Source organism: Girardinichthys multiradiatus, chromosome 9 (genome assembly GCF_021462225.1).
Source record: "Girardinichthys multiradiatus isolate DD_20200921_A chromosome 9, DD_fGirMul_XY1, whole genome shotgun sequence".
NCBI classification, from domain to species: Eukaryota; Metazoa; Chordata; class Actinopteri; order Cyprinodontiformes; family Goodeidae; genus Girardinichthys; species Girardinichthys multiradiatus.
Window position 1 is genome coordinate 49876914 of NC_061802.1, and position 17319 is coordinate 49894232.

Consider the following 17319-nt stretch of genomic DNA (forward strand, 5'->3'; position numbering starts at 1 on the left):
CATTGTATACAACTTAAGACAATGATATTTTGTTTCTCTCCCATTGTACAATATACACTGAAATGCAAATTACTCGTGTCTGACATAAACACATATTATTAAATTAACTGATTAAAACAATAAAGATTGTCTTTCATAAGACCATGAAAAATGTTATCTAAAGTTCTATTCTGAGATTGACACAAACGTCTGCACTGAAATTATCTGACGTGATTATCTTCTAAAATAAATGTTGTCGAAAAATACCTGTAGATGAAGACCGTGGCTTTCCAAACGGGTCATTTTCAAATGGGTCACCTAAAAGAGAAGAAATGTGTACAGTAGGAGACAACAATAAGGCAAGAAGGGAAAAAGAAAATCCATTAGCAACCAAAGAAAAGACGAAAAGCTCTACAGAAGAAAGAAAATCAACGAAAAGGGACTGTAAAAAAATTTACAGAAAAACTGCGTACTGTATAAGGTAAGGGCATACAAAGGGGAAGAGGGGTAAAAGTAAAAGGTGTGACAACCTTTAAATGGGTCTGTTTTAAATGGGTCTTCAGAGTGGAAAGTGTCCGTCTGAAGGTCTTGAGGCTGATCGTTGAACACTGATGACTTAACTTTGAACAGATCTTCCTGTGAAATGGGGAAGTTTAGAGAGAAAAGGCTTTGTTGGACTGTGTGGATGACAATTTTTCTGAGGCATAAAAAGCAAACACAATCAGCAGAATTCTTTAACTTTACAGAACATCAGGTATGGCTTATTATCTGGCTACTCCATCAGCTATTGATTAAATTCCTTTTATGCATTTCATTTGAGGCTGAGTGACACAGATTATTAAAAGGCCAATGAAGATGTTTTCTCTTTGACAGGATAGTAGCTCTCCATGAGTGGACTTGGGCACCACTGTTCTACACCAATTATTTTTAATTAGTTTTTAATATGTAAATTAATTTTGTCATTGTATCAGAATTTTTCTCATGTTCTTTGTGTATAAAATATAAATAACTTTGCTAAAATAAGGTGCCTGAAGTGGTAACTTCTTTCTCCTTCATTGGCTTCTGTAAGCCTATAAATTGTGTGGATAATTCTCATCACTTGATTTATTTCTATTACCATTTACATGTTTGAAATATAAGTAAATCAATCAATCGATTAATCATGTACAGAGCCCATGATCTAACACAAGAGAAAATTGTGATGCTGACACACTGGAGTACCAATTAGTGCAAGTGTATGCTAGCACCTTTTGTTAATTTGTTTAGACTTCATAATTAGTTCTATTGTTAAAATTCTGAAAAAGTTCAAGTTAACTGTTACTATTTTTCATGTAAAACAATGAAAGTGAATGGAATAATTTAAAACTAAAACTTGGCGATAGTCAACACAAACCAACATATATTTATTTATATGTTATTTATCAGTACTATAATCACTACTACCATTATTATTGCATTTTCAGTTTCAGAACTATGTTATTCCGTTAGTATTCTAACTACTCATTATTATTATTCATTTTACCATTCTACAGAAATGCCACCTTAATGTGGTGGCAGAGTTTGAGTAATCCTATGATGCTGGGGGGTATGATGTTAGGGCATTCTGCTCCTGGTAGGGACTCCCATATTGAATTGTCCTCAGGAGAGTCATGAGACAAATAGCAGTTTAATAATCTTGAGGGGTGGAAGACCACCATCATAGGCAAATCCCACTTGGAATAGAGACCAAGGAGCCAGGCCTTCTGTGTGGGTGGAGCTAAACGGCAAGTACCTGGTGGCATTATATATTATATAAGGAATGTTACCTAAATGGTTGGAAAGGTGCCATAACTGGTGTGTTATTTTGGGAGAAGAGTAAGGATTTAAGGATTATGATTATTGATTCATTAATATTTATCAAAAAGTATAGTTAAAAATCAAAATTCAGGAAAATAATTTCTTAACCAAAAATCATTACTTACCAGTAGAAATCAGAGGTGTCTTCTGGTGTTGTGATTATGGGCTCAAAGCTCATAATAATTACAATTAGTCATTTATTATTAATAATTGATAATGTCACTGTTTATTCAACTGCTTCACCGAAGGTGGGGGAACTTCGACCTCACTTTGATGGATAAATCACTCTTGCACAAAATAAACACAAATGCTTCTCTTAATTATAAATATGAAGATTTATTGAAGCCATATAATTCTGATATACCACCATTCTAGTCCAAAAACCTTCACCTAACTAACAAGCACTTTTCTACACAAAGGGGATAAAAATAACTACCTAACAATAATAATAAAAGAAAATATATGCACATTGAGTGTCTATGAAGATCAAACCAGCAGTTTTATGGACAAAATGTGCAATTTGGGTTAACTTGGAAAGAGAAGCTCTCCTGGTGTGCTAATATCTCGTTAGTGGCGATCAGCTTGTAGACAGTGGGCTGTTGTGCCCTTACCCTCTAGCAGCTGATTGCCCTGAATCTCGAACAAAGAGTCATAGAACTCTGAGGCGGGAACTCAGTGGAAAAACGCCAGTAATAAAACTGGAACATAGGAGTGGTCAGGTGAGGCCCAAACCACAGTTACTTTGAATGGAAAACTTTAAAAGTTCAACTTTTAACTCCTGGCTGATTTGGGATCAGCTGGACAAAAACATGAACACGCACCTTGCACAGCAAATCAAAACACAGCTCAGCATAAAACACTTCAATCAGTATTTCATGCAACAAATTGACACCTTGGATTAACTACTGGTGATTCTAAATCACCTTAACTATGCCTCATCCTGCCCAGACTTCTAAATGCACCTATCTGATTTAACATAAAAAAACAAAATTACTTTGAAGTTGATTTTTTCTCTCCACTGGTTGTCGATGGGTCAGGTCTGAAGAAAAACGAGGGGGGAGGGGGATCACGCGTCCGTGATAAACTCAAAAAAAAAAAAAAACGGTAAACTTCTCATCCGTCCAGGGAAAAATTGAAGAACCGTTTAGTCACCTGAATCAACAAGGAGGAAAACTCATCCCCTTGGAAGTGGGTTTTATTTCCAAGGAGCTCCTGTTGAGCTGTGCAGGTGAAACCAAAATGGATGACCCCAACACCAACTATATGTACTTCTAAAGTACACCTTGGGCTTTGGAGCTCAACCCTGGAGATGGGATAGATTTTACCCTATTCCAGCGTTGCCCAGAGAGTTGTTGGGTGAATGGCCACAAACCCTCAGCTATATGCCATGATATAGGGAGTTCTTCCTGGTGAGTGAGAGGGTTGACTCTATCTGGCTTCAAGTTCTATCACTAACAAATAAACAACTATATAAAAATATATTAAATAGCGCATTTTCTGGGCTGTAAGTCAACCCTTTTTTTCATAGTTTGGTTGGTCCTACAATTTATAGACAGGTGAGACTTACATTTAAAATTTTACATGTTTAATTTGTACTGACTGACATGAACCAATGACTAAACATTACCGTTTACAACCACAAGAAGGCTCTATAGGTATGTGACAACTACAGTATATGCTGCTCCTGTACCACTGAAAAAAAATACAGAAACATTAACTTGAAAACTGAAAAAGACTGAATAAACAGAAAAGAGTATCCTGTTCTGCAGATTACAAACTCCAAGTAGTAGACTCCTTTCATCTGTAGAAATACTCAAATGATTCTGCAGTCATCTGGTGTTTTAGATATGGACAAGAAGCATAGTACAGGGAGCTGGTTGAGTGCTTTGTGGCATGGTGTGGAAAGATTCATCTTATCTTGAACATGAATAAAACAAAGGAGATAATTGTAGATTTTAAGAGAAACAAAAATAGGTCAAACACTTTTTCCATCATGGGAGAAGAAGTGGAGGTGGTGGAGGAGTATAAATACCTCGGTGTTCAACTGGACAACAGACTAGAGTGGAGATGCAACTGTGAAGCCATCTACAAGAAGGGACAGAGCAGACTGTATATCTTGAGGAAGCTTAGGTCCTTCAGTGTTTGCAGCAAGATGCTGCATATCTTCTATAAGTCTGTTGTGGAGAGTGTGATCTCTTCTGCCATCATCTGCTGGGGAAGCAGCATCAGAGCCACGGGCTTAAAATAGCGCAACAAGCTAATAAAGAAGGTTGGCTCTGTTCTGGGGACTCCTCTAGAACCTCTGGAAAACATTGTGCAAAGACGGATTCTTTATAAAATGAAGAGCACTGTGGAGAACCCTGAGCATCCTCTTCATGAGACTGTCGTACAAAAACGTGTCTTCAGTCAGAGGCTTCTTCAGATCAGCTGTAAGACAGACCGCTACAGGAGATCCTTCCTGTCCACAGCCATCAGCATCTACAACGGCTCTTTAAAGAAACCTGCAGAATATGAGCTACAACATTTAATTTCCCGATAGGATTACTAAATTATTTTTCAATTGAACTAAATTAAATATGCAGCCGAAAATGGTAATCGAGCAGCAAAAAGAAAGTTTGGAGTGAGTAAGAAATTTTTGAGAGACTGGCAAAAAGCAGGGGTTATTCTTACTGCAATAAAGAAAACAAAGAAAGCTAATTGCAGACTAAACATGAGCAAGATGGCCAGAGCTGGAGGAAGGAGTCCACAGATGGGTGCTTGAACAAGGTGCTGCTGGGAGAGGCTTGTCAACGGTGCAGTTATGTCTTCATGCCCTGGTAGTTGCCAATGAACTGAATATATATGACTTTGCAGACGGCTTTCTTGGTGTCAAGGCCCGTCAAGGCGGTTCATGCAACACAACCACCTCTCTATCAGAGCATGGGCAACACTGTATCAGAAACTGCCAGCAGACTTCAAAGCCAGTGTCGACAGTATCCATAAGTTTATTGAAAGGCAGGTAACTGAACAAAACGTGTTAGCGAATCATATCATCAATTTGGATGAGGTTCCCTTCACATTTGACATCCCCATGGGCTGAAGTGTCGCAGAGAAAGGGCACAAAAGCGTGAAAACATTGACAACTGGTCATGATAAATCACACTTCACAGTTGTGCTAGCATGTTGTGGAGATGAATTGAAATTGCCACCGAAGATGGATCAACAAAGCATGGATTTCAGTGACAACCGAAACCATCCTGTCATGATTCAGAAAGACTGGATTAACTGGACCTGATGCTAAGTCTGATGCCAACCCTGTAGAAGAGGAGACGGCGCTTAATCTTCCTGTGTAGTTGGTGGAGTTGTTCAGACAGAAGTGACACAGAAGATGAAGAATTCAATGGATTCATTAATGTGGATTGAGATCGTTAGCTTGCTTGTTGGACCCGCTGGCTTGTTATTTTATATATTCTGCTAAGAGAGATCCTAAGCTTCAGAAGGAGTCTTTAAAAATGATTTATGTACTGTCAACGACCATATTTTTATCAGCTCATATTTAAAAGGTGGTGTCCCGCAATTGAAAAACTATAACTGTGAAAAGGTTATAGTCAAGATTTAAAAAACATCTAGTGATGAAGGACTGGGTGAAAATTAGGGATAGAAAAATAAAACAAAACCTGATTACAGGTTTTTCAAGACACCCTCATGAGGACTAAACAAACGAGGCACGTGACGTCGCCCGGTACGACGGAGCCGGGGTCCCAACCTGGAGCCAGGCCTGGGGTCGGGACTCATCGGAGAGTTGCTTCTCGCGGGACCCAGCCGGGCCAAGCCCGAACGAGAGACGCGAGGCCATCCCCCAGTGGGCCCACCACCTGCAGGGGGGAACCGTGAGGGACCAGTGCAAAGAGGATTGGGTGGCAGACGAAGGTGGAGACCTCGGCGGCCCGATCCCCGGATGCTTAGGCTGTCTCTTGGAAAGTGGAATGTCACCTCACTGGGGGGGAAGGAGCCTGAGCTTGTGCGGGAGGTCGAGAGATATTGACTAGAAATAGTCAGGCTCACCTCCACGCACAGCGTGGGCTCTGGAACCCATCTCCTCGAGAGGGCCTGGACTCTCTTCTACTCTGGAGTGGCACACGGGGAGAGGCAGTGGGCTGGGGTGGGTTTGCTTGCTGTCCCCCAGCTCAGCCGTCTCGTGTTGGGGTTAACCCCAGTGGATGAGAGGGTCGTATCCCTGCGCCTTCAGGTTGGGGACAGATCTCTGACAGTCATTTCGGCCTACGGGCCGAGCGGTAGTGCGGAGTACCCAGCCTTCTTGGCATCCCTGTCGGGGGTGCTGGATAGTGCCCCTCCCAGGGACTCCATTATTCTGCTGGGGGACTTCAACGCCCACGTGGGAAACGACAGTGACACCTGGAAAGGCGTGATCGGGAGGAATGGCCTCCCTGATCTGAAGTGGTGTTTCGTTATTGGACTTCTGTGCTAGTCACAGATTGTCCATAATGAACACCATGTTCAAACATAAGGGTGTCCATCAGTGCACTTGGCACCAGGAACCTAGGCAGGAGGTCGATGATCGACTTTCGGCCGCATGTTTTGGACACTCGGGTGAAGAGGGGCTGAGCTGTCCACTGATCACCACCTGGTGGTGAGTTGGATCCGCTGGAAGAGGAAAAAGCCGGACAGACTTGGTAGGCCAGAGCACATAGTGAGGGTCTGCTGGAAACATCTGACAGAGGCCTCGGCCAGGGATGTATTCAACTCCTGAGGCGACTGACGGGTACCGTGAGGCCAAGCGTGCCGCGGCCCGGGCTGTGGCAGAGGCAAAAACCCGGGCCTGGGAAGAGTTTGGTGAGGCCATGGAAAAGGACTACCTTGGCCTCGAAGCGATTCTGGCAAACAGTCTGGTGCCTCAGGAGGGAGAAGCAGTGCTTCGCCAACACTGTTTACAGTGGGGTTTGGAGGCTGCTCTCCTTGACTGGGGACATTATCGGGCGGTGGAAGGAGTACTTTGAGGATCTCCTCAATCCTGCCATCACGCATTCCCTGGTGAAAACAGAGGCTGGGGACCCGGGGTTGGACTCTTTCATCACCCAGGCTGAAGTCACCGAGGTGGTTAAAAAGCTCCACGGTGGCAGGGCTTCGGGGGTGGATGAGATCCGCCCTGAGTACCTCAAGTCTCTGGATGTTGTAGGGCTGTCATGGCTGACACGCCTCTTCAATATTGCGTGGCGGTTGGGGACAGTGCCTCTGGACTGGCAGACTGGGGTGGTGGTTCCCCTTCATAAGAAGGGTGACTGAAGAGTGTGTTCCAACTACAGGGGTATCACACTCCTCAGCTTTCCTGGTAAGGCCTACGCCAGGGTATTGGAGAGGAGAGTCCAGCCGATAGTCGAACCTCGGCTTCAGGAGGAGCAGTGTGGTTTTCGTCCCGGCCGTGGAACACTGGACCAGCTCTATACCCTCTACAGGTTACTCGAGGGTTCATGGGAGTGGGCCCAACAGGTCCACGTGTTGTGTGGACCTGTTGGGAGACTGTGTCCCTCATGGTGCCCTATAGGGGGTGCTCCAGGAGTATGGAATCGGGGGCCCTTTATTAGGGGGCCATCCGGTCTCTGTACAAGCGGAGCAGGAGTTTGGTCCGCATTGCCGGCACTAAGTCGGACCTGTTCCCGGTGCATGTTGGACTCCGGCAGAGCTGCCCTTTGTCACCGGTCCTGTTCATAACTTTTATGGACAGGATTTCTAGGCGCAGCCAAGGGCCGGAGGGGGTCTGGTTTGTGGACCACTTGATTTCGTCTCTTCTTTTTGCAGATGACGTGGTCCTGCTGGCCCCCTGTAGCCAAGACCTACAGCATACGTTGGGCGGTTCGCAGCCAAGTGTGAAGCGGCTGGGATGAAGATCAGCTCCTCCAATGTCTGAGGCCATGGTTCTCGACTGGAAAAGGGTGGCTTGTCCTCTTCAGGTTGAAGAGGAGTTCCTGCCTTAAGTGGAGGAGTTCAAGTATCTCGGGGTCTTGTTCACGAGTGAGGGAAGAATGGAGCGGGAGATCGACGGACGGATCGGTGCGGCTGCCGCAGTAATGGGGTTACTGTGCCGGTCCATTGTGGTGAAGAGAGAGCTGAGCCGAAAAGCGAAGCTATCGATTTACTGGTCAGTCTATGTTCCTACCCTCACCTATGGTCATGAACTTTGGATCATGACCGAAAGAATGAGATCCCGGATACAAGCGGCTGAAATGAGCTTCCTCCATAGGGTTGACAGGCACTCCCTTAGTGATAGGGTGAGGAACTCGGCCAACTGGGAGGGGCTCGGAGTAGAGCCGCTGCTCCTCCACATCGAGAGGAGCCAGTTGAGGTGGCTCGGACATCTCAACCTGATGCCTCCTGGACGCCTTGCTCGGGAGGTGTTCCAGGCACGTCCCACCGGGAGGAGGCCCAGAGGACGGCCCAGGACACGCTGGAGGGACTATGTCTCTCGGCTGGCCTAGGAACGCCTTGGGCTCCCCCCGGGGGAGTTCTGGGGAGAGAGGGACGTCCGGGCGTCTCTGCTGAGTCTGCTGCCCCCACAACACGGTCCCGGATAAGCGGAAGACGACGAATTCGAGTACGAAGTTTTTTAATCTTAATTTTTCATATATGAAGGCTTATTGAAATGGAAACATGTTATTTACAATGGGATATGTAAGTTTCCTGACCTGCTTTCCCTTCCCTGCAGCTGAGAAGGCTCCACGCTCTCTGTCATTGAAGCCTTCGCTCATGTCGGCCAGGTTTGTCATACTGCCTCCGTCGGTTCCATTAAATGTACTGTTATACTGCTCAATACCTTTAGACACTTCCTGCTGACTGTCTTGAATCTGTGACAACTTGCTGCGAGCCTGCAAAATACAAAAACAAATATGCAAATACAGATTTTCCTACTTTTCACATGCATGTTTCCCTAACTGCTTTCGTTGTGCAGCAAACGACATACTATAAAGAGTAAATGTTTTGGGCAGGTTTAAGTCCACAAATTACTAAGGATGTATTCACACTTGCCACTTTTGCTCCGCTTTAAACGGACCAGAGTTCGTTTCCCCCCTTGGTCCGGACCTTTTGCGCAGGTGTGAGTACACTCAAGCGGACCCTGGTCCGAACCAAACAACCGGACCGAGACCCACTTTTTGAGGTGGTCTCGGTCCGCTTCCAAATGGACTCTGGTGCGGTTCGCTTATGGTCTGAATACAAACTGGCCCCGATCCGAACCAACTACAAAAAGCGTAGGTCTCTTTGGACATAAAAAGCCGCTGTAGCCGGTAGCAAAGGTGTGTGTTGTAAGGCAATCATACCTGATAAGCTGTGTGTTGCTTAGCAACGCTACCGGCTTGTTGTGGGACAAGGCACGTAAACAACATTGGCGTTCAGCATGCATTCTCCGACGGGGTTCCAAAATTATAAATGGAACATCTCAAAGTCTGTGTTGAATGAGCTGCTCTCTTACCATAATATTGCAGCTGTAATAACGACACAAATATGCAGAACAGGGGGGCTGCACGCAGCACGTCTACAGATGTTTTCCTAAATGTCCGGGTCTGTCCTCTGTCCCGCCCCCGTCATTTCTGTCCAATGGGAACAATGATCGTCACCCGCATGGCTTTGTTTACAAGTAATATTTCACTTGCAAAAAGTACAATGTGAAAACAAACCGTACTAAATGAAAAAAATAAAGTTCGCTTTTGGTCCGGACCAAACAAGCGGACCAAAGGATTTTCCTGATGTGAATACACCCTTAGTTTGAGCATCTAAGTAGCTTTAGAAAAATGCCAAACAAATTAAGCATGTCATTCAGACATTCTGAGATGTGAGGGTGCTGGGAAGCATCTCCCTCACTAAGGTGAAGCACACATGTACATTGGCTAAAACGAAGTTTGTTATGTAATGCTTTTATTTTGTAGACCACTAACCTCTCTCTCTTTGAGGTAAACATCCTGGAGGCAAGTTTTATGAAGTGCAAACATGATGGCATCCTAATGACTCCACGTGTTGGAAGTTTCCTAATCATTCACCTCATTGGGGCAGACCAGTGGGTTCAAGTTGAGGGTGGAAGTGGACTGAAATTTTTGTTTGATTTGATTCTTGTTTGTTTTGTAAACTTTATTTGTATCATTGGAAGACCAGATGTAACGTGTGTGGGTGTGTGTAAAAGAACCTGGGTAGCAAATGGTATAGTTTTGTTTAAATGCACTGTTTAGGTAAAAACCCTTAAGGTGGAGCAGTGGTGGAGTCTGTGGTTATTTAAGCAGGATTATAGAATAATTGTGAGTGTTTTGAATGATGGGAGTTTTTGAAAAAGCTGCATTCCTGCCAGATCTGCTCATACTGTGACCCTGGTGCCAGAAACTGTAAATGGTAAATGGTAAATGGACTGAACTTATACAGCACCTTTCCAGTCATACAGACCTCTCAAAGCGCTTTACACTAGAGCCATAGGTGAGACCTATGTAAAAGTCTTCTTGAAAAATTAAAAAGGAAAACATTCAGAGCTCTGGAAAATTGCCGAAGCCTGTTGATGCCTTTTTTTTCTAATAGTCCTCTTCATGACCGCTGGTTTTCATCCGGTTCGAGGGTTCTGCAAATACTGACCTCTACATGACAGTATATTTTTTTTAACCAAAACAATACATCTCATTCATACATTAAAGTACTTTCAGTACCAACACATACATTATGAGCACAATTATTAGGCAAGCTGTATTTTTAAGGATTACCTTTATTTCAGAACAACTGCAGTGCCCTTAACACAAAATGTTAGAAAACCTGACACCTAAATCTCTAAAAATGTAAAAAGTGAAGTTATGTTTCTTAGGAGACCATCTATATGCCAACAGTTTTTGTGAGGGAAAAAAAATCCGTTTGGAGGACTGATTACTCTGATGACTCTGGAACCTCTGGAGATCATTGTGGAAAGACGGATTCTTCATTATGGACAACCCTGAGCATCCTCTTCATGAGACTGTCCTACAACAACAGTGTCTTCAGTCAGAGGCTTCTTCAGATCTGCTGTAAGACGGAGCGCTACAGGAGATCCTTCCTGCCCACAGCCATCAGCATCTACAATGGCTCTTTGAGGAAACCCTCATAATGAGCTACAACAACATTTAATTTCCCTTTGGGATTAATAAAGTATTTTTGAATTGAATTGAATTGAATTATCAGGAATTAAAACAAACAGGACCTTTGACCTTAATCGTTTTGTAGGAGAGAGATGTTTGCTCATTGTCATGAAAATTGCTTCAGTTTTGTGCTGGCAACAGACTGTCTGATAATCTGACAAAGGGAAAACATTAGAAAACTCAGGAGACTGTTGGAGGCAGCAGCATGGATGTGGACTGGCTGACAGAGATACCAAGGCATCAAACAGTCTGGCTGAGGTGAAAGAGGAGCATTGGTGGTCAAAACCTTTATTAACAATTATTAAAAGAAAATATTGTTAATACCCTCCAACAGCCTTTATTTCAATAAATGTGCTCTAGTTTTTTAGGCAGTGTCCGACTTCATTTTAAAAGGATCATTTTTGGATGGACCCTGAAGTAAAGGTGTAGCTTTATGAAGGGAGAATGATTAACATTCCCAGCATTTAATTTCACTCATCTTCTCATCTACTAAGATCCTGTCATCTCCAGGGGTCTCCAGTGTTCTATCTATGAAATAACTGTACCTTAAGAGCACTTTTACTTTTAACAGGTCATGGACTACACCAGCCACTTGATTAATCCATTCACTTTTTTCATTAAAAATAAAGTTGACTTTGACTCTTCAGGCTAAATTTGCTGTTACTTTAAATCACATGAAATGAGTTTTATATTTTTGTTTTCAAAAACATCTGAAACCAACCCATCATGCTGAATATCAGTATTTTGCAATTTGCATTCAAAAATATCTGTTTAATTAGCTGATTTCTATCTTGATTTGAGACCTCCTTTCTTTGTTTAAGAGTCTAGTTTAACAAAGTTCAATTAAAATACACGCTATCTACGCATTTTCACACAGTCTGCAGTGGCAGTCTGTGTGATTGTGCCTATTATGGCAGTCCTTTTGAGCCACCAACATGGAGGAAATGCACACATAAAAAATGTTTAGTATAGGAAAGTCTAGGTATTGTCTGGAAAGTTAAGTTCCAGGAGAAAAAAAATTGAGAAACCCACAGTCAATTCAATTCAATTCAATTCAAAAATACTTTATTAATCCCAAAGGGAAACTAGAAAAATTTGCATTTCCTGCGAAAATGCAGTGTGAATGCTGTAAGCTGAATTTTTTAGCTGAAAGCTGGCAGAAACGAGCTGAAATTGACTGCAGAAAATCTGCTAAAATTTAATGAATTAAAAGAAAACAGAAATGCTAAACTCATGTTAAAAGCTGGCAGAAAGTTGCTAAGGTTGAAACCAGAATGTCAGCTGAAATCTGATAAATTAGTACAAATAGCAAAGAAAAACTGTCATCTTATCTGTTTAATCAGGAAGACTATCAGGTATAAAACACCGTAACAAGGTGAAGTTACCTCAAAACTACTAGCCTAAGAAGTTGAAGTCAGTGCTAAAATAATGGCAGAAAATTCAGAAAAAGAATGAACTAACAACAAATACGCTGAAGATACACAAAAACAAACAGGAAATTGCCTAAAAAGGCAAATGTGTTCTTCAGCTAAGAGAGAAGAGATGAGAAAGAGAAGCTAAATTGCTAACATTAGCATATTGGCTATCAATAGCATGAAGGCTGATATTAATTTACCCCATCTACTATTCAAAAACAATGTATAAGCTAAAATTAGCTAAAATGGTAATGCTAACTACAGCCTATATTCAAAAGTCTATGAAATTGCCCTTTAAAATTATTCACTCTTGTTCAGGTGTTGGAACAGCAGTAGAACCTGTTTAAGAAGCTGGCATCAAATGGTCGCTGTTTTGATTCTCTACTGGGACCTATGAAGATGCTCTTATCATCATAAGTCTAGTGTATATTTGTTCAAGGTTCTTATGGAGATTTTTGCCGAGTACTGGTGGAGTTGGGACCTGATATATATTAAGGTTTCTGCCTGGTTCTGATAGAGTTGGGACCTTGATCTGATAGAGGTTTATACCTGATTCTGATTAAAATTTGTAGAAGGTTCTTAAAAAGATTTTTTCCTGTTCGGATGGAGCTTTTTGCCAGGTTCTGATGGAGTTTTGACCTGGTTCTTATAGACGTGTCTTCCTGGTTGTGATAGAGTTTGGATCTGGTTCTGATGGAGATCTGTATCTGGTTCTGGTGGAAGTCTGTACCTGGTTATGATGGATGCTTCTCCTTGGCTCTGATAGAGTTTGGACCTGGTTCTGATACAGGTTTGTACCTGGTTCTGATGGAGGTTTTTTCCTGGAACTGATGGAGCTTTTTGCCACGTTCTGAAAGAGTTTGGACCTGGTTCTGATAGAAGGTTCCTCCTGGTTCTGAAGGTGATTTGGACTTGGTTCTGGTGGAGGGTCCCTAACTGGTTCTGATGGAGTTTGGATCCAGTTCTGGTGGAGATTTGTTCCAGGTTCTGATGCTTCTTGGAACTGGTTCTGATAGAGGTTTCTTTCTGGTTCTGACTGAGTTTGGACCTGGTTCTGATATTAGGTGTACAACTGGTCCTGATGGAGAATTCCTCCTGGTTCTGATGGAGTTTGGGGCTGGTTCTGATGGAAATTTCCTCTTGGTTCTGATGGAGTTTGGATCTGGTTCTGATGGAGGGTTCCTAACTGGTTCTGATGGAGTTTCGGTCCATTTCTGATGGAGATTTTCTCCAGGTTCTGATGGAGTTTTGACCTGGTTCTTATAGAGGTTTCTTCCTGGTTCTGATAGAGTTTAGATCTGGCTCTGATGGAGATCTGTATTTGGTTCTGGAGGAAGTCTGTACCTGGTTGTAATGGATGCTTCTCCTTGGCTCTCATAGAGTCTGGACCTGGTTCTGATACAGGTTTGTACCTGGTTCTGATACATGTTTGTACCTGGTTCTGATACATGTTTGTACCTGGTTCTGATGGAGTTTTTCTTTCCTTGTACTGATGGAGCTTTTTGCCAGGTTCTGAAGGAGTTTGGAACTGGTTCTGATAGAAGGTTCCTCCTGGTTCTGATTGAGTTTGGACCTGGTTCTGATAGTGGGTGACTAACTGGTCCTGATACAGAATGTATCCTGGTTCTGATGGAGTTTGGGTCTGGTTCTGATGGAGGGGTCCTAACTGGTTCTGATGGAGTTTGTGTCCGGTTCTGATGGAGATTTGTTCCTGGTTCTGCTGGAGTTTGGGTCTGGTTCTGATGGAGATTTGTTCCAGGTTCTGATGCTTCTTGGAACTGGTTCTGATAGAGGTTTCTTTCTGGTTCTGACTGAGTTTGGACCTGGTTCTGATAGTGGGTGACTAACTGGTCCTGATGGAGAATTCCTCCTGGTTTTGATGGAGTTTGGATATGGTTCTGATGGAGATTTGTTCCAGGTTCTGATGCTTCTTGGAACTGGTTCTGATAGAGGTTTCTTTCTGGTTCTGACTGAGTTTGGACCTGGTTCTAATAGTGGGTGACTAACTGGTCCTGATGGAGAATTCCTCCTGGTTTTGATGGAGTTTGGATATGGTTCTGATGGAGTTTTTCTTTCCTTGTACTGATGGAGCTTTTTGCCAGGTTCTGAAGGAGTTTGTACCTGGTTCTGATAGAAGGTTCCTCCTGGTTCTGAATGAGTTTGGACCTGGTTCTGTTAGTGGGTGACTAACTGGTCCTGATACAGAATTCCTCCTGGTTCTGATGGAGTTTGGGTCTGGTTCTGATGGAGGGGTCCTAAATGGTTCTGATGGAGTTTGTATCCGGTTCTGATGGAGATTTGTTCCTGGTTCTGCTGGAGTTTGGGTCTGGTTCTGATGGAGGGTTCCTAACTGGTTCTGATGAAGAATTCCTCCTGGTTCTGATTGAGTTTGGGTCTGGTTCTCAGGAATGTCGGACCATGGTTCTGATGGAAGGGACCTCCCGATTCTGAAGGAGATTTGGACCTGGCTCTGGCAAAGTTTTCTTCCTGGTTCTGATAGGTTTGACCTGGTTCTGATAGACTTTGACCTGGTTCAGATGGAGTTTGGACCTGGTTGTGATGAATGTTTCTCCTTGGCTCTTATAGAATTTGGACCTATTTCAGATGGAGTTTTGTACATGGTTCTGATGAAAATTTGTACCTGGTTCTGATAGAGTTTCCATCTGATTCTGATGGATTTTGGATAAGGTTCTGATGGAGTTTGGGTCTGGTTCTGATGGAGATTTGTTCCAGGTTCTGATGCGCTAACAGCCTATATGCCAAAGTCTATGAAATTGCCTTTTAAATTTAATCACTGTTGTCCAGCTATTAGAACGGCAGTACATGCTGTTTAAGTACTCAACACAAAATGGCCACCAGAAGTTGCCTCCTATTAAGATGGTCAAAGGGTTAGGGGGTCGGGTCAGGTTTAGGCTATAGAAATGAATGAAAATGAATGGAAGTCAATGAAAAGTCCTCACAAAGATGGTAATCCATGAATGTGTGTGTGGGTGTGTGTGAGCGTGTGTGTGTGTCCGAGTATCAGACACGGAGTGAATGGAGGCAGAAACAAAGACAGAATCATATACAGACATAGACAGTAGGAGATACACAGAGCTATAAATAGAACAGTGAAGAATGTTGACGCAAAGAGCGTCAGTGTAACTTGACACCTGCAGCATTTCTAATGCAGCACCTCACTATTGTCTCCCCCTGGCCTGGGCTTTTAACATGGAGGCGCATGCTCCCGAACTACCGCCCATAACTCGGAAACCGTAAGGGCTATCGACGTCATTCTTGGACCGTTTTTCTCAGAACGGACAGGGGAACGAGAATATTAACAAGTTTTTGCTGAAAATATAATATTAAAGGCAAAACACAAGGTGAAAAGAAAGGGAAAAATGGAGAAAAACAGAAAAATGCCTGAACATGATCTCAAACAACGTCTAATAACTCGGAAACTATAAGGGCTATCGATTTGATTCATGCACCGTATGAATCAGCAGGCCTTGCTGAACAATCATGGAGCTTCTCAAGTTTCTACAAAAATCTGTCTGGGAGATGTGACCCTGTGAAAAAGTGTATAATTTTGACCATTTTTAAACTGGGTGAAGGTGAATTTTTCTCTCTCAAACAAAATTACGTCAGGAGGAAACGATAAAAGGTATCCAAATAATTTTTGGACCGTAGGTATCAGCAGGGATTGGTGAACAATCTTGGAGATTTTCATGTGTCTACATAAATCCGTGTAGGAGATGTGAAAATTTTCCAATTTTAAGCGATTTTGGGAAGGACAGATTTGATACTCCTAAACAAACCTTTTTTATGACAAAACGATAAAAGGTATCAAAAAAATTCCTTCACTGTGAGCGCCAGCAAGGTCTGAAGATAAATCTGCACAAGGCTCATGTCTCTACCTCGAACGGTTTACGAGAGGCAACGATTCGAAAACATGTGACTTCAAGGATTTTTTGCTCTGATTTTTTCTGAAATCCCTATAGGTTTCCTATAGAGGGTGTGTTGACTTTGTGTTGCTTCGGGGTGTGTTGCTGGAAAACTGTTTGTCCCACATTAATGAGGGTGACATTTTCTTAATCGCGAAAGAGAATCCTACGTTTTGATGTATAATTTGTATAGGTAGATTGAAAATTGAGCGAGTGAGGAGAGTTTGTTCGTTCTTTTTCAGGTTATTCAAAAACCCAGAGCATACACTCTAGCGACACGAACATTCCGTCATAGGATTACATTATAAAACTGAAAATCTGAAAAAATTTTTAAAAAGTTTGAAACCAAATTGTAGAAAAACTTTTGTATTGTATTGTATATTGTATTGTATTGTATTGTATATTGTATTGTATGTATTGTATGTAGACCCCAGTGTGAATGCTGTAAGCTGAATTTTTTAGCTGAAAGCTGGCAGAAACAAACTGAAATATACTAAAGATAATCTGCTGAAATTTTATAAATTAGAAGAAAACAGAAATGCTAAACTCTTGTTGAAAGCTGGCAGAAAGTGGCTAAGGTTGACAGCAGAATATCAGCTGAAAAACCTTCAAAGCAAAGAAACAGTTAAGAAAAACTGTCACCTGATCTGTTTAAGCAGGAAGACTATTACCTGAAAAACAGCATAACAAGGTGATTTTACCTCTAAACTACTTGTTGAAATAGTTGTTGAAATGCAAAAACTGACAAAAACTTTAATAAAGCAGGAAAGAGCTGCTCATAGATGAGCTGAAAAGGCATAGACTGAAGCAAAAAGATAGACTAAGAAGTTGAATTCAGTACTAAAATATATTTTTTTAAAAGTGGCAGAAAATTCAGAAAAGACTGAACTAACAACAAATACCTGAAGAAACACAAAAACAAACAGGTAATGTCCTAAAAAAGGCAATGTGTTCATCAGCTAAGAGAGAAGAGAGGATAAAGAGAAGCTAAAATGCTAACATTAGCAAATAGGCTATCACTAGCATGAAGGC

General features: G+C 42.4%; 1 protein-coding gene across 21 annotated transcripts in view; it reads right to left on the reverse strand.

Moving 5' to 3' along the window:
* eps15l1a (epidermal growth factor receptor pathway substrate 15-like 1a) overlaps positions 1-17319 on the reverse strand; it is a 305470-nt gene that overhangs the window by 77062 nt on the left and 211089 nt on the right. For 20 of the 21 annotated variants that reach the window (XR_007039479.1, XR_007039480.1, XR_007039478.1 and 17 more), the window contains 3 exons: positions 8496-8675; positions 510-615; positions 247-297 (listed from right to left, as the gene is read on the reverse strand). Coding sequence is in view for 16 of the 21 variants with exons in the window: in XM_047373747.1 (XP_047229703.1) it covers positions 247-297; positions 510-615; positions 8496-8675 (337 nt within the window). In the remaining 5 variants the exon portion in view is untranslated. The remainder of the gene's footprint in view (positions 1-246; positions 298-509; positions 616-8495; positions 8676-17319) is intronic. The other variant, XM_047373748.1, reaches the window with a different exon arrangement.